General features: G+C 44.0%; 1 protein-coding gene across 1 annotated transcript in view; it reads left to right on the plus strand.

Annotated features, from left to right (window-relative positions):
* Positions 1 to 15,212, plus strand: part of RSPH14 (radial spoke head 14 homolog) — a 416,596-nt gene extending 401,384 nt beyond the window's left edge. The window contains exons 6-7 of the mRNA XM_069757622.1: positions 14,666 to 14,802; positions 14,879 to 15,212. Of these exons, the coding sequence (XP_069613723.1) occupies positions 14,666 to 14,802; positions 14,879 to 15,117 (376 nt within the window). The 3' untranslated portion in view covers positions 15,118 to 15,212. The remainder of the gene's footprint in view (positions 1 to 14,665; positions 14,803 to 14,878) is intronic.
* Positions 15,213 to 17,880: the final 2,668 nt, after the last annotated feature.

The following is a 17,880-nucleotide window of genomic DNA, read 5'->3' on the forward strand; positions in this document are numbered from 1 at the left end:
AGGAAGGGAGCAATGAGTGTCCTTACGCTCCAGCATCTTGGGAGAGGCAGTCATAGACAGAGAGTGAAAAATGGCATTCACAGAAAAACTAGACTCAGATGTAATGGATTCAGCATCCTGATTATCAAATTCCCCAACCGTGGCCAATATCTTGCGGGGTCACTTGGGACAATTGATAAGAAAGTGATCTGACTGACCGCAGTAAAAGCACAGACTTTCCCGGAAACGATGCTCCCTGCGCTCGTTACTCTCGCGCCGCTGTAGTGCATCCACCCGCATGGGAACTGGTTCAGCCTCCCAAGAGGATTTGCCTGACTGTTCTTTAGAAGGAAGGGAAGAGTTAGTGACACGATTAGAGGCTGCAAATCTCTCCTGTCTACGCTCAGTAACACGTATATCTATGCGTACACAATGCTGTATAAAAGCGTCCAACTCTTCCGGCGCATCTGCATGAGCTAGTTTATCCTTTAGAATTAGCTATGGAGGATATCCCCTATATAAAACATAACTTTTAATATTTATAATTAAAATACTCGGATCCTAACAAACACATACATAGTCACTACACAATGTGCTCAAGTGAATCAGTGCTCAATATAAAAAAATTGGAGCGGTCTTACCAATTAGACGGACAAATAGAAAGAATCCCTCACGTTCTGTAAGGGAGGTGGTTCCAAAAGGTCTATGTATGTGTTTGTCAGGATCCGAGTATTTTAATTATAAATATTAAAAGTTATGTTTTATATAGGGGATATCCTCCATAGCTAATTCTATTTGTGATCCAGAGGATTTAGACACGGCCTATTCTACTATATGCCTTAGCTGCATTCCTGCTAGTTCATCCTTTAACACATTAGACAATCCCCTCTTCAAAATGGGTAATTGAGCATAACTGTCCCAAATCGTATCCACCGCCAGCCGTCTAAACTCAGTAGCGTATTCAATGACAGGACGCTTACCCTGACGTAGTGATAACAAGGCGGTTTCAGCTGTAGTGCGACGATTAGGGTCATCAAACATCATAGACATTGCAGCAAGAAAATCATCTAGGTTATTCAGTAGAGGGTCACGGATTTGCCCAAGCGAGAACTCGGGAAGTGAGCAACATGATTATACATAAAACCTTGGATCGATCAGTAAGGAAATGGGCGGCATGCACATCAAAATACAAAAGGCATTGGTTTTCAAACCCACGAAACTTGTAACGGTCCCCACTAAACCTAAATGGTGGTAACTTTGGAGGAGTAATTGGCTGTGGCTGTACTGGGGGTGGAGGTGCTCGTGCAGTAATCTGCCCAGCCACCTGATTACCTAAGTGTTATGACCTGGTGGTCAGGACAATAATGGACCTGTGGTTAAGAGCACACAGAATGACCTGATAGTTACTGATAATAAGGACGAGCTCTGGGACGTGGGAACTCTGCTGACCGCAATCCCTAAACCTATCAAACACACTAGAAATAGCCGTGGATTGCGCCCAACGCTCCCTATGCAACTCGGCACAGCCTAAGAAACTAGCTAGCCCTGAAGATAGAAAAATTAAGCCTACCTTGCCTCAGAGAAATTCCCCAAAGGAAAAGGCAGCCCCCCACATATAATGACTGTGAGTAAAGATGAAAATACAAACACAGAGATGAAATAGATTTAGCAAAGTGAGGCCCGACTTACTGAACAGACCGAGGATAGGAAAGGTTACTTTGCGGTCAGCACAAAAACCTACAAAAAGACCACGCAGAGGGCGCAAAAAGACCCTCCGCACCGACTCACGGTGCGGAGGCGCTCCCTCTGCGTCCCAGAGCTTCCAGCAAGCAAGGCAAAAAATTAAATAGCAAGCTGGACAGAAAAATAGCAAACCAAAGAAATACAAGGTGGAACTTAGCTTCTGATGGGAAGACAGGTCACAAGAACGATCCAGGAGTGAACAGACCAATACTGGAACATTGACAGGTGGCATGGAGCAAAGATCTAGGTGGAGTTAAATAGAGCAGCAGCTAACGAATTAACCTCGTCACCTGTGAAACTCAGAAACACCCACCAGAGGAAGTCCATGGACAGAACCAGCCAAAGTACCATTCATGACCACAGGAGGGAGCCCGACAACAGAATTCACAACAGTACCCCCCCCCCTTGAGGAGGAGTCACCGAACCCTCACCAGAGCCCCCAGGCCGACCAGGATGAGCCAAATGAAAGTCACGAACCATATCGGCAGCATGAACATCAGAGGCAAAAACCCAAGAATTATCTTCCTGACCATAACCCTTCCACTTGACCAGGTACTGGAGTTTCCGTCTCAAAACACGAGAATCCAAAATCTTCTCCACCACATACTCCAACTCCCCCTCAACCAACACCGGGGCAGGAGGACCAACGGATGGAACCACAGGCGCCACGTATCTCCGCAATAACGACCTATGGAACACATTATGGATGGCAAAAGAAGCAGGAAGGGCCAAACGAAATGACACAGGATTGATAACCTCAGAAATCTTATACGGACCAATGAAACGAGGCTTAAACTTAGGAGAGGAAACCTTCATAGGAACATAACAAGACGACAACCAAACCAAATCCCCAACACGAAGTCGGGGACCCACACAGCGCCGGCGGTTAGCGAAACGTTGAGCCTTCTCCTGGGACAATGTCAAATTGTCCACCACATGAGTCCAAATCTGCTGCAACCTATCCACCACAGTATCTACACCAGGACAGTCTGAAGACTCAACCTGCCCTGAAGAGAAACGAGGATGGAAACCAGAATTGCAGAAAAACGGCGAAACCAAAGTAGCCGAGCTGGCCCGATTATTAAGGGCGAACTCAGCCAACGGCAAAAAGGACACCCAATCATCCTGATCAGCAGAAACAAAGCATCTCAGATATGTTTCCAAAGTCTGATTAGTTCGTTCGGTTTGGCCATTTGTCTGAGGATGGAAAGCCGAGGAAAAAGACAAATCAATGCCCATCCTAGCACAATAGGATCGCCAAAACCTTGAAACAAATTGGGAACCTCTGTCAGAAACGATGTTCTCCGGGATACCATGTAAACGAACCACATGCTTGGAAAAATAATGGCACCAAATCAGAGGAGGAAGGCAATTTAGACAAAGGTACCAAATGGACCATCTTAGAAAAGCGATCACAAACCACCCAAATGACTGACATCTTTTGAGAGACGGGGAGATCCGAAATAAAATCCATAGAAATATGCGTCCAGGGCCTCTTCGGGACCGGCAAGGGCAAAAGCAACCCACTGGCACGAGAACAGCAGGGCTTAGCCCGAGCACAAGTCCCACAGGACTGCACAAAAGAACGCACATCCCGCGACAAAGACGGCCACCAGAAGGATCTAGCCACCAAATCTCTGGTACCAAAGATTCCAGGATGCCCAGCCAACACTGAACAATGAATGTAAGAGATAACTCTACTAGTCCATCTATCAGGGACAAACAGTTTCTCCGCTGGGCAACGGTCAGGTCTATCAGCCTGAAATTTTTGCAGCACCCGCCGCAAATCAGGGGAGATGGCAGACAAAATTACCCCCTCTTTGAGAATACCCGCCGGCTCAGGAACACCCGGAGAGTCAGGCACAAAACTCCTTGACAGGGCATCAGCCTTCACATTCTTAGAGCCCGGAAGGTACGAAACCACAAAATCAAAACGGGAGAAAAATAATGACCATCGAGCCTGTCTCGGATTCAACCGTTTGGCAGACTCAAGATAAGTCAAATTCTTGTGATCTGTCAAGACCACCACGCGATGCTTGGCTCCTTCCAGCCAATGACGCCACTCCTCGAATGCCCACTTCATGGCCAACAATTCACAATTACCAACATCATAGTTACGCTCAGCAGGCGAAAACTTTCTAGAAAAGAAAGCACATGGCTTCATCACCGAGCCCTCAGAACTTCTTTGCGACAAAACAGCCCCTGCTCCAATCTCAGAAGCATCAAACTCAACCTGAAACGGAAGCAAAACATCTGGCTGGCACAACACAGGGGCAGAAGAAAAACAACGCTTCATCTCCTGAAAAGCCTCTACAGCCGCAGAAGACCAATTGACCACATCAGCACCCTTCTTGGTCAAATCAGTCAACGGTTTAGCAACACTAGAAAAATTAGCGATGAAGCGCCGATAAAAATGAGCAAAGCCCAGGAACTTTTGCAGGCTCTTCACAGATGTCGGCTGAGTCCAATCGTAAATGGCCTGGACTTTAACAGGGTCCATCTCGATAGTAGAAGGGGAAAAAATGAACCCCAAAAATGAAACCTTCTGAACTCCAAAGAGACACTTTGACCCCTTCACAAACAAGGAATTCGCACGAAGGACCTGGAACACCATTCTGACCTGCTTCACATGAGACTCCCAATCATCCGAAAAGACCAAAATATCATCCAAATACACAATCAGGAATTTATCCAGGTACTCTCGGAAGATGTCATGCATAAAGGACTGAAATACTGATGGAGCATTGGAAAGCCCGAATGGCATAAACAGGTACTCAAAATGGCCCTCGGGCGTATTAAATGCTGTTTTCCATTCATCGCCTTGTTTAATACGCACAAGATTATACGCCCCTCGAAGATCTATCTTGGTGAACCAACTAGCCCCTTTAATACAAGCAAACAAATCAGACAGCAACGGCAAAGGATACTGAAATTTGACTGTAATTTTATTAAGAAGGCGGTAATCAATACAAGGTCTCAAAGAACCATCCTTCTTGGCCACAAAAAAGAACCCTGCTCCTAACGGTGATGACGACGGGCGAATATGGCCTTTCTCCAAGGATTCCTTTATATAACTCCGCATAGCGGCGTGTTCTGGCACAGATAAATTGAACAATCGGCCCTTAGGAAACTTACTACCAGGAATCAAATTAATTGCACAATCGCAATCCCTATGAGGAGGTAGGGCTCTGGCTTTGGGCTCATCAAATACATCCCAATAATCCGACAAAAACTCTGGAACTTCAGAAGGAGTGGAAGATGAAATAGACAAAAATGGAACATCACCATGTACCCCATGGCAACCCCAGCTGGACACAGACATAGATTTCCAGTCCAATACTGGATTATGAACCTGTAGCCATGGCAACCCCAAAACGACCACATCATGCAGATTATGCAACACCAGAAAGCGGATATCCTCCTGATGTGCAGGAGCCATGTACATGGTCAATTGGGTCCAATACTGAGGCTTATTCTTGGCCAAAGGCGTAGCATCAATTCCTCTCAATGGAATAGGATACTGCAAGGGTTCCAAGAAAAAACCACAACGCCTAGCATACTCCAAGTCCATCAAATTCAGGGCAGCGCCTGAATCCACAAATGCCATAACAGAATAGGATGACAAAGAGCAAATCAGAGTAACAGACAATAGAAATTTAGACTGTACCGTACCAATGGTGGCAGACCTAGCGAACCGCTTAGTGCGCTTAGGACAATCGGAGATAGCATGAGTGGAATCACCACAGTAAAAACATAGCCCATTCCGACGTCTGTGTTCTTGCCGTTTAGCTCTGGTCAAAGTCCTATCACACTGCATAGGCTGAGGCCCATGCTCAGATAGTACCGCCAAATGGTGCACAGCTTTACGCTCACGCAAGCGTCGATCGATCTGAATGGCCAAGGACATAGACTCATTCAGACCAGCAGGCATGGGAAACCCCACCATGACATCCTTAAGGGCTTCAGAGAGACCCTTTGTGAAGATTACTTCCAGGGCACATTCATTCCACTGAGTGAGCACAGACCACTTTCTAAACTTCCGACAATATATCTCCGCTTCATCCTGACCCTGACACAGAGCCAGCAAGATTTTCTCTGCCTGATCCACTGAATTAGGTTCGTCATAAAGCAATCCAAGCGCCAGGAAAAACGTATCAACATCACGCAATGCCGGATCTCCTGGCGCAAGGGAAAATGCCCAGTCTTGAGGGTCACCACGTAACAAAGAAATAATGATCTTTCTTGTTGAACAGGGTCACCTGAGGAGCGAGGTTTCAAGGGAAGAAACAATTTACAATTATTTTTGAAATTCAAGAACTTAGATCTATCACCAAAAAACAAATCAGGAATTGGAATCCTAGGCTCTGACATCGGATTCTGAACCGCAAAATCTTGAATGTTTTGTATCCTTGTAGTGAGATTATCCATCCAAGAGGACAGACCTTGAATGTCCATGTTTACACCAGTGTCCTGAACCACCCAGAGGTAAAGGGGAAAATAGAGACAAAACACACTGCAAAGAAAAAAAATGGTCTCAGAACTTCTCTTATCCCTCTATTGAGATGCATTAGTACTTTGGGCCACCTGTACTGTTATGACCTGGTGGTCAGGACAATAATGGACCTGGTGGTTAAGAGCACACGGAATGACCTGATAGTTACTGATAATAAGGACGAGCTCTGGGACGTGGGAACTCTGCTGACCGCAATCCCTAAACCTATCAAACACACTAGAAATAGCCGTGGATTGCTCCTAACGCTCCCTATGCAACTCGGCACAGCCTAAGAAACTAGCTAGCCCTGAAGATAGAAAAATTAAGCCTACCTTGCCTCAGAGAAATTCCCCAAAGGAAAAGGCAGCCCCCCACATATAATGACTGTGAGTAAAGATGAAAATACAAACACAGAGATGAAATAGATTTAGCAAAGTGAGGCCCGACTTACTGAACAGACCGAGGATAGGAATAGTTACTTTGCGGTCAGCACAAAAACCTACAAAAAGACCACGCAGAGGGCGCAAAAAGACCCTCCGCACCGACTCACGGTGCGGAGGCGCTCCCTCTGCGTCCCAGAGCTTCCAGCAAGCAAGACAACAAATTAAATAGCAAGCTGGACAGAAAAATAGCAAACCAAAGAAATACAAGCTGGAACTTAGCTTCTGATGGGAAGACAGGTCACAAGAACGATCCAGGAGTGAACAGACCAATACTGGAACATTGACAGGTGGCATGGAGCAAAGATCTAAGTGGAGTTAAATAGAGCAGCAGCTAACGAATTAACCTCGTCACCTGTGAAACTCAGAAACACCCACCAGAGGAAGTCCATGGACAGAACCAGCCGAAGTACCATTCATGACAACAGGAGGGAGCCCGACAACAGAATTCACAACACTTAGTCCTGAAGAGCCTGTCCAAAATGAGCCTCCCAGTTAGCAACCTTGTTTTGCAGTGCCTCAATATCCCCCTGTAAAGAGTGGATCATAGAGAACAGCTGATCCAACTTTGTCTCAGTTGACATTATCCCAGCAGATTCCTTAAATGGCTTGAGTATCCTGTAATAATTATATGGGCACTACGGAATCTGATAGCATGGGATAAAGCCAGTCTGAGAGCAAAGTTGCAACAAAAGATGTATTCTCTATAGAGAATCACAGCAAACAGAATAGCGAACAAAACATGGTACAGAGATTCCTGCAATAGTAACGAGGTCCTCAGCTCTATATAGAAAATCACAGCAAACTGAAAAGCGGGGCGCGACCGCTAATGTGAACCAGTCCAGCAAGGAAATAATGTGGAAGCAAATAAGACACTTGAACGAGGAAGTCCAATAAAGTTATAGTGCAAATGCACACAGTACTTAAATGATGAAGTCCAGCAAACTTGCTCACACGTGTGCACAGTACTTGTTAGTAGGAGTCCAATTGTTCACAGATGGTGCGTCATGTTAATGACGTCCTGGAAAAGAGAGGACGAGGGGAGAAAGAGGGAGAGCGCTATCTAAGCGTAGTCGCAGCAGTTCCAGAGGCGAGAGGTAGCTAAATGGGGTGAAGCAGACCACCGAGTAGAGAGCAGCAGAAGCAGGGAGTTAGTCAGCAAACAGGCAGATGCTCAGGAGCCAGCAGCACAAAATACTCAAGCACAGGTGAACAGAAGACCCGGACTTAAATAGTCAGGACAGACAGGAAGTTCCATGACAGGGCGAGATCCAAGACTCCATCTTGGATCAGGGCAAACAGACACCAGGAAAGTCCGGAATCCTTACAATTTGCAATAAACACTTTGGACACTACATTGCAGTGTATATTTACACTAAATATGGCCAGAACCACCATCACCCTTCAGAATATACCCATTGATACAGTATATTCTGAAGGATGATGGGGGTTGTTTGCTCACCTTTACTTAAAGGATCTCGGACTTGTGAGTTCCATAGTTGCAACATTAAATAGTGTGAAGAGACAGATATGTGATTGGTGGAGGCAACTCAGCAACAGTTCCCACCACCAATCACTATCCATCCCTGCAGAAGAGTAGGAGATTCGCTCTTCTCTCCCTCGTCAGTTTTAGGCCTCTTTCACACATCCGTGTCTCTGGTAGGTGTGGTGACAGTTTTCACACTTACTGGAAACACTGTCACACATAGACCTATTCAAATGAATGGGTCTGTGCCCATGTCAGTGTGTTTCCATGGACCGTGTGTTCGTGTGCCCCACACGTAGACCTGTCCATTTTTTACCGTCAGCACGGGCGGAAAAACGTCCAGAACGCATGCACGTGGAAAACACACATTGTTGTCCTCCGTGTGGCACGCATCGGCACCAGGGAAGAAGCACTACAGTAAGCGCTGTTCCCCGCTGCCGGGTGCTGAAGACGGCTCTCATCATTCTCCCCTGCTCTGCCGGCGATTGGCGCGAGCAGAGGAGAATGATGAGAGTTATATTCAAGTCAGAACAATGACTGCAGGTGGGGGCTTTTTCGACTATTACTCCCATCAGCCTACACCTGCTGCCACTAATAACAGTGACAGCAGGAGCAGATGATGGGTTTTCAACCTGGGGATCTGGGGATTTATTATGATGGAATATAGGCTGAACTGGATGGACAAATGTCTTTTTTTGGCCTTACTAACTATGTTACTATGTTACTATGTAAGATGCGACCGTCCAGGCTGAATACCACTGATGAATGAACTGCTGTGAGTGCAGCATCATTCACCAGTGGCGACATCAACAAGGCCAGGCCGAGAGCTCCATCTGCGCCTGCGCTGCAACCCCGGACATTTTCCTGGAGACATCGCATAGAGGCAGACACGGATGAAGATCTCGGCTTTCCTCCATCTGCGCCTAGGCTGACTGAGAAGCTGGAAGCAGGACCCCGGAAGAAGAATGGCGGCCACCATATGCCGCCACCGCTCACCATCGTACCACCGCGCTCATCACCATTACACAACAGGACCATCGCACCACCACCGCAGGACCGCCGCTCACCGCCGTACCACCGCCGCAACACCCAGCAGCATCTGTAAGAACAGTGTTCAGTTTATAAGATGCACCCCCATTTTCCCCCTAATTTTGGGGATCATAAAAGTGCCTCTTATAAAGCGAAAATAATATGGTATGTTAATTTTTTTCCTTCCACATTGCTTCAGTTCCTGTAAAGCACCTGATGGGTTCATAAACTTCTTAAATGTGGTTTTGAGGTCCTTGAGGGGTGCATTTTTTAGAATGGTGTCAATTTGGGGTGTTTTATTCCTCATATAGGCCCCTCAAAGTCACTTCAAATGTGATGTGATCCCTAAAAAAGTTTTGTAAATTTTGTTGAAAAATGAGAATTCGCTGGTCAACTTTTAACCCAGGTAACTAAAAAAACTAAAAAATGTTGCTGATGTAAAGTAGACACGTCAAAAATGTTATTTATTAACTATTTTGTGTGACATACAGTACAGACCAAAAGTTTGGACACCTTCATATTCAAACTTTTCATATTCATTTTCATATTCATACTTTTTTGTTAAGTATATAATTCCACATGTGTTAATGCATAGTTTTGATGCCATCAATGTGAAAGTACAATTTTGATAGTCGTGAAAATACAAAAAAATCTTTGAATGAGAAGGTGTGTCCAAACTTTTGGTCTGTACTGTAACTCACTGATTTAACCCCTATACCCCCAAGGGTGGTTTGCACGTTAATGACCAGGCCAATTTTTACAATTCTGACCACTGTCCCTTTATGAGATTATAACTCTGGAACGCTTCAACGGATCCTGATGATTCTGACACTATTTTCTCATGCGATATTGTACTCCATGTACTACAAATATTACCTGCGTTTATTTGTGAAAAAACGGAAATTTGGCAAAAATTTTGAAAATTTCACAATTTTCCAACTTTGAATTTTTATTCCCTTAAATCACAGAGATATGTCACACAAATTACTTAATAAGTAACATTTACCACATGTCTACCTTACATCAGCACAATTTTGGAACAAAATTTTTTTTTGTTAGGGAGTTATAAGAGTTAAAAGTTGACCAGCAATTTCTCATTTTTACAACACCATTTTTTTTAGGGACTACATCACATTTGAAGTCACTTTGAGGGAACTTATCTAGATGTGTGGTAAGCACTTTGACGCACCAAGTGCTTCACAGAAGTTTGTAACGCAGAGCCGTGAAAATAAAAATTTCTTTTTTTTCTACTAAAAATTATTTTTTAGCCCCCAGTTTTGTATTTTGCAAGGGTAACAGGAGAAATTGGACCCCAAAACTTGTCCAATTTCTCCTGAGTACGCTGATACCTCATATGTGGGGGGAACCAAAGTTTTGGGCGCATGGCAGAGCTCGGAAGGGATGGAGCGCCGTTTGGAATGCAGACTTAGATGGATTGGTCTGCAGGTGTCACGTTGCATTTGCAGAGCCCCTGATGTACCTAAACAGTAGAAACCCCCCACAAGTGACCCCATATTGGAAACTAGACCCCCCAAAGAACTTATCTAGATGTGTTGTGAGAACTTTGAACCCCCAAGTGTTTCACTACAGTTAATAACGCAGAGCCATGAAAATAAAAAATCTTTTTTTTCCACAAAAATTATATTTTAGCCCCCAGTTTTGTATTTTCCCAAGGGTAACAGGAGAAATTGGACCCCAAAAGTTGTTGTCCAATGTTTCCTGAGTACGCTGATAACCCATATGTTGGGGTAAACCCCTGTTTGGGCGCACGGGAGAGCTCGGAAGGGAAGGAGCATTGTTTTACTTTTTCAACGCAGAATTGGCTGTAATTGAGATCGGACGCCATGTCGCGCTTGGAGAGCCCCTGATGTGCCTAAACAGTGGAAACTCCCCAATTGTAACTGAAACCCTAATCCAAACACACCCCTAACCTTAATCCCAATGGTAACCTCAACCACACCCCTAATCCTGACACACCCCTAACCCTAATCCCAACCCTAATCCCAACCGTAAATGTAATCCAAACCCTAACCCTAACTTTAGCCCCAACCCTAACCCTAGCTCCAACCCTAATCCTAGCCCCAACCCTAACCCTAGCCCCAACCCTAACTTTAGCCCCAAACCTAACCCTAACCCTAGCCCTAACCCTAGCCCTAAACCTAACCCTAATGGGAAAATGGAAATAAATACATTTTTTTAATTTTATTATTTTTCCCTAACTAAGGGGGTGATGAAGGGGAGTTTTATTTACTTTTATAGCAGGTTTTTTAGCGGATTTTTATGATTGGCAGCTGTCACACACTTTTTATTCCGATTTTTGGGAGACAGAATGACCAAAAAACAGCTATTCATGAATTTCTTTTTTGGGGGGGCATTTATACCGTTCCACCTTTGGTAAAATTGATAAAGCAGTTTTATTCTTCAGGTTTGTACGATTACAGCGATACCTCATTATATAATTTTTTTATGTTTTGGCGCTTTTATACAATAAAAACTATTTTATATAAAAAATAATTATTTTTGCATCACTTTATTCTGAGGACTATAATTTTTTTATTTTTTTGCTGATGATGCTGTAGTATCATGGCTTGTTTTTTGCGGGAGAAGATGACGTTTTCAGCGGTACCATGGATATTTATATCTTTTTTTTTTATCGCGTGTTATTCCACTTTTTGTTTGGCGGTACGATAGTAAAGCGTCGTTTTTTGCCTTGTTTTTTTTGTGATTGAGTTCACTGAAGGGGTTAACTAGTGGGACAGTTTTATAGGTCGGGCCCTTACGGACGCGGCGATACTAAATATGTGTACTTTTATTGTTTTTTTTTTTTTAGATAATGAAATGTATTTGTTGGAACAATATTTTTTTTTGTCTTTATTTAGGAATTTAAAAAACATTTTTTTACACATGTAAATATTTTTTTTTTTTACTTTTTTACAATGCCCTGGTGGGACATCACATTATAATGACAGATCGCTGATCTGACACTTTGCAGTCCACTGTGTCAGATCAGCGATCACACAGGCAGTGCTCCTGGCTTACCAGCGCCTGCTCTTTGTATGCCACCTCCCTGTGGCCATTTTGGATCCGGGGCCTGCAGGGAGAAGGAGGTAGGAGACCCTCGGAGCAACGCGATCACATCGCGTTGCTCGTAGGGTCTCAGGGAAGCACGCAGGGAGCCCCCTCCCTGCGCCATGCTTCCCTTTGCCACCAGAACGCTGCGATCATGTTTGATTAACATTTTGCATTTTGCATTTTTTTTCTGGATTTAAGTTCTAACTTTTCTGGTGTTTACTAAAGGGTCCTGACTCACAGTTTCTCTTGGGGGGTATCGTTAGGCTGCTCAGCATAATTGCCCTGTGAGTAATGCCCTCTTTCCATAAAAATTAGCACAAAATAAAAAGGCCCAGATCTCTTCTAACTTATGGGTATGTTTACATTCAGGATTTCACATGAAAAAGCACCACAAAAGTGCGCCATAAAATGAGCATACATTTCAAAAACCTGACCTGCACATCCAAACATGGACTAAGTGTGAACAGGTGCTGAACCTAGAGTCGCCAACTCGTATATAGTTAAGTAAATAAGGCAGCACACTGCAGCGCTAAAACATGCAAACTTGAAAACACGAAATTTGAACTGCATTACTGCACTAGAAATATGAAAAATGAGAGCTCTTATTATTATAAGAGGTTTCACATGCACCCATTCAGATGGAGACGTTTATTCTCAGCGAGGTAGGGCGAGCGTAGGACCTGGTATAAGAGAGATGCCGTAAAGAGGCTACCAGGTACACCTAAAATTGGCCATTTTTATGCGCTAAAAGCTCTCATTTTTCATATTTCTAGTGCAGTAATGCAGTTCAAATTTCGTGTTTTCAAGTTTGCATAAAATGAGCATAGTCCAGTGTAAAAGCGGCAGTATTGTGCATACGTTCTGTCTTATGTCATTTTTAACTGCTTCAGGTTTCGGAATTCATGAAGTGGTTCAAAGAAGTGACATGCTCAGAATGAAAACAAGCTGCCTGCTCTCTACACTTCACAGTATACAGTAGAGAGAATGCTACTGTAAAAATGAATGCAAGGCTGCTTGGTATGTTGCCTCAGGAAAACACTATTTTCGCCTGGGAAAACTTGTTGGCTGCGCAAATGTAGCAGTGCTGCGGGCTGATTGTTTGCTCCCAGACACTACACGTGTTTAATGCATTTGATGTTTGCGTATGTTATAAAAGGATGATACCCACTAGGGCTTCAGTTTGCTTAGACAGGGTTAACTGTATTGGCTGGCCCAGTTTGGGAGGGGGAACTGAGAGTTAGTAGCAAGTCCAGGAAGTGACATAGTCAATCAGTGTCTGAAGCAGCAGGTCTAGGTTAGTGGGTACTAGGGCCAGCTACGGATTCCTGGACTCGCAAGAAGAGGTCTGCAGCCCCAAAATAAGTGTGATGCCCCTCACACACAAAAGCACATCAGTTTTTTTTTACTTCAGTATTTGTAAGCCAAAACCAGGAGTGGATGATAAATACAGAAGTGGTGATGTGTTTATTATTATTATTTATTGTTATAGCGCCATTTGTTCCATGGCGCTTTACATGTGAGGAGGGGTATACATAATGAAAACAAGTACAATAATCTTAAACAATACAAGTCATAACTGATACAGGAGAAATGAGGACCCTGCCCGCGAAGGCTCACAATCTACAAGGGATGGGTGAGAATACAGTAGGTGAGGGTAAAGATGGTCATGCAGCGGTTTGGTCGATCGGTGGTAACTGCAGGTTGTAGGCTTGTCTGAAGAGGTGGGTCTTCAGGTTCTTTTTGAAGGTTTCGATGGTAGGCGAGAGTCTGATGTGTTGTGGTAGAGGGTTCCAGAGTAGGGGTGATATGCGAGAGAAATCTTGTATACGATTGTGGGAAGAGGAGATAAGAGGGGAGTAGAGTAGGAGATCTTGTGAGGATCGGAGGTTGCGGGTAGGTAAGTACCAGGAGACGAGGTCACAGATGTATTATACTTTTCCTCTGACTGTTCTATTCCTGGTTTTGACACTGAGGTAAAAATTCACCAAATATTCAGTGCGTGCACATGACCTTATGCTGTGTGCCCTCGATGAGCTTTTGGTGAGTTTTTGTTGTTGCAGATTTTCTGCGCCAATTAAGTAAAATAGGCTACTAGCATTTTGTCAAGAAATATACAGCGTAAAAAAATAATCACAAGCTCATTGTGGGAACATATCCTCAAACTTTTTTTTTTCATGTCTGCAACATGTCAATTATTTAAGCAGTTTTTGCAGTTTTTCACTTAACGTAAACGTATTTAACGTAAAAACACTGCAAAAATACACTTAAACAAGTGAGTGTAAAAAAAGCACGTGTGTTTTACACACCATTTTTCCTTCCAACACTGAGGTTTTAGGTGCTAAAAAATCTGCTACAAATACTCAATGTGTGCACATACCCTCAACGTAACTTTAAAGTAATTTTACCCTCTCCCTTTTCACACAGCGTGCCGCTAGAAGGAAAAGAAAGTGTATGCAAAGCTGAAGTGATTCCTTTACTGGTGCAACTACTGGATGATAGTGATGCTGAGGTCAGAGCTAATGTTGCAGGGGCTTTAATGTATATTACCATCACCACACAAGGTAAAACCTGGTTTCGTGTTAATGGGATAATCCTAAATTTCATTCTATTCTTCTCACTATGCTATTCTTTCACCAGGTAAATATGCTGCCCTCCATTCTGGTGCCATTCCTAAGATGCTGGCTCTTATAGAAGATAACGACAGCAAGGTGCGACTAAACTGCCTCAAAGCATTAACAACTCTCTCCGAGACTCCTGAGGGACGGAAACTTCTTCTACAGGATGCAAGTTTAATCCAAGCATGTACGGAGGACTCCAGTGAAGCAGTCAGCAGGGCCGCCTCTATAGCAGTGAGAGTCATACAGTGGAAACCATGAGCTGAATTGTCCACGTCACATTATCTATTCCTTGTATAGATGAAACTGTAGGATTCATCTTTTTATCTCTAATAAACCTGGCTTTACTGGAAGGACTGGGCGTCTGTAGTCATCAGTTAAGAAAACGTATATACATTAACTAAAAAGAACCACTTTAATAATCCATCCACCCGTTCTGGAGACAATGTGTATTGCTTTTACACCATTAGTCCTGATAAGTAGTAATATGAGGTCAAGGTGTAGTTTGTAAGTCACGTAGAGCTCAATACTAAATATTATGATTTCCTGTAGTCTGAGCATAACTGACATATTCTACAGTAAGTTCTTGATATCAAATTGATATTCTGAGTCATTTTACAGTCACCTTTCCCCAGTAATCGTTAGTTCAAATTCTCCCTTATCATTTGCATACCTTAATTAAGTCTTGTAACTTTATTCTTTTCTATGATAAGGTAAAGGAGATCAATATCCCTATCATAAATATGTTGCCCTTGTAAAGTGTCTCAGTCATTACCATGTGTGATGCCAATGCTGTCTTTTCTAGGTTTATGAGTATTGTAAATTTTAATTAAAATGCAACTTGATCATTACATAGCAATGGTCCAGAGAAATGATGAGTGACAACTTGAAATATTTTTAACTATGCAAATTTCCTCCTGCCAACATCCAGATGATTAATTTCTTTCCCTCACTGTGGTGGCTTAGTTTGTAATTTGCCTGTGACATGTATGCTGCTGTATAGGGCACAGTCTGCAGCTTCTCCTGTGCCATAGTAGACCTGTTGTTAAAGGGTTATGTGGTGAGGTAGATTCTCTAAGCCGTAAGTCTTGGTGAACAGTACTGTCTAGCTGGGCTTGTCGGACAGCCTATAGAACATATGTATATTCAACACAACATATAACTAAGCAAAGCAGAAAGCACTAGATGCAGCAGAGCCAAATGTGTGGACAACACTGGAACAGCAAAGTACTAGATGCAGCAGCACCAGAATAGTTCAGATGAGTTGCTGTAAGAAAAAATAACAGTTTCTTCCTTTCTCAAGTTCACAGCACACAAAAAAGATATTAAGTTAGGCTGGTTTCACACTTGCTTTTTTAAACGCATGCGTTTTTAAAAAAAAAAAACGCATGGTGAAAAAACGCATGTAAACGCTGCGTTTTTTTGACGCATGCGTTAAATGCATGCGTCCAAAAAACGCAGCGTTTACACGCGTTTACATGCGTTTTTGCATGCGTTTGCGTTTTTTTGAACATTTCACAAAAAAATTCAAGGAGCCAAAAAAAGATAACCTGACACCACCAATGGGGATAGAGAGGGCGTATATGATGGGCTCTCTCAGGGTCGGCTCCAGGTTTTTGAGGGCCCCGGGCGAAAGAGTCTCAGTGGGCCCCCCCCCCTTTAACACATACCCGATTTATGATGCACAGATATGGCAGAGAAATGTATAGTACAATGCCAGATTTCACTTCTTACATGAGTGACAGCTATTGTAAATTCTGCAGTGTATATATACAGGACAGGAGGAGTGGTACTGTGCAGTGTATATATACAGGAGGAAAGGTGCTGTGCAGTGTATATATACAGGAGAGGTGCTGTGCAATGTATACATACAGGAGGAAAGGTGCTGTGCAGTGTATATATACAGGGGGAAAGGTGCTGTGCAGTGTATATATACAGGAGAGGTGCTGTGCAGTGTCGTGAGCAGGGCGTTGTTGTATCAGAAAATCTTTTCTGTTTTGAGTTTTTCTATGAAACAAAGACTTTTCTACATAAACAACGTTGTTTGGTTTTGCGGCCCTAACAGATCTGTGCTACAAAGTAACATCGCTCGGGCATTAATGAGGGACCTGATGCTGAATCCTTTCCACAAACCCTAATGACCCAATTAGTGCCCCGTCATTAGAAGCTCATTAAACGCCTCCCTGTCCCGAGCAATCATGTACAGTATGGGGGGATCCTGCAGCCCACCCGTGACTGCTCCATACCATACACTGCCCTCTGTCGCTCTCACTATTATCCTGTGCATTTCTCCTTCATCGTTACCCCATGTTACACTTGTCACCCCCCACTACAGAGTAGCAGGGCAGCCAATGTCACCCCCTCCCGGACCCTAATGGCAGCAGGAAATGTCTGCTCCTCTATTGGGTTGGAACCTGATTTAATCAAGGAATAATGTGGATTTGTTGCCGGTGGCTGCAGGGGAAGGGTTAAGTGATGCCATGTCCTTGGTGGGAGCAGTGGCAGCTGCTGGGACCTGGACAGACACAACCAATGTTGCTGTGACTGCACAGTGTGACCTGGAGGAGAGAAACTGAGACTCCGGAGCAGAAATCACCCACATGCCAGCACTGGGCAGAGTCCCTCCAGTCACCAGCCTGGGGCCACGGGGCCCCAACCTACAGCCCACATGGCAGCAGCTCCCCTTCCTCCTGGCATCTGGTTAACCCCATTTATGCGGGTCAGATTGTTATATTTAAGGTTTAGCAATAACCTTCATACAGATGGGAAGGGGTTAAGCTTCTTCCTACCCCACTGGTGCAGGTTTGGTGCAGCATGCATGTATTCTGGGGTTCTGGGAGAGCTCCTCCAGACATCACCCACATTTTTAGGCAGCAGAGACAGACAGCAGCAGACTGAGCCACAGGACCAACTGCAATTATTGCTGGATACCTTTGCACTCTGGTAGGACTAGCTCCTCCGGAATCTTCCTGATAAGTTCAGCTCAGCAGCACTGTCTGCAGCCAGCCAGGGGCCAGAGCAGAG

Source organism: Ranitomeya imitator, chromosome 1 (assembly GCF_032444005.1).
Source record: "Ranitomeya imitator isolate aRanImi1 chromosome 1, aRanImi1.pri, whole genome shotgun sequence".
NCBI classification, from domain to species: Eukaryota; Metazoa; Chordata; class Amphibia; order Anura; family Dendrobatidae; genus Ranitomeya; species Ranitomeya imitator.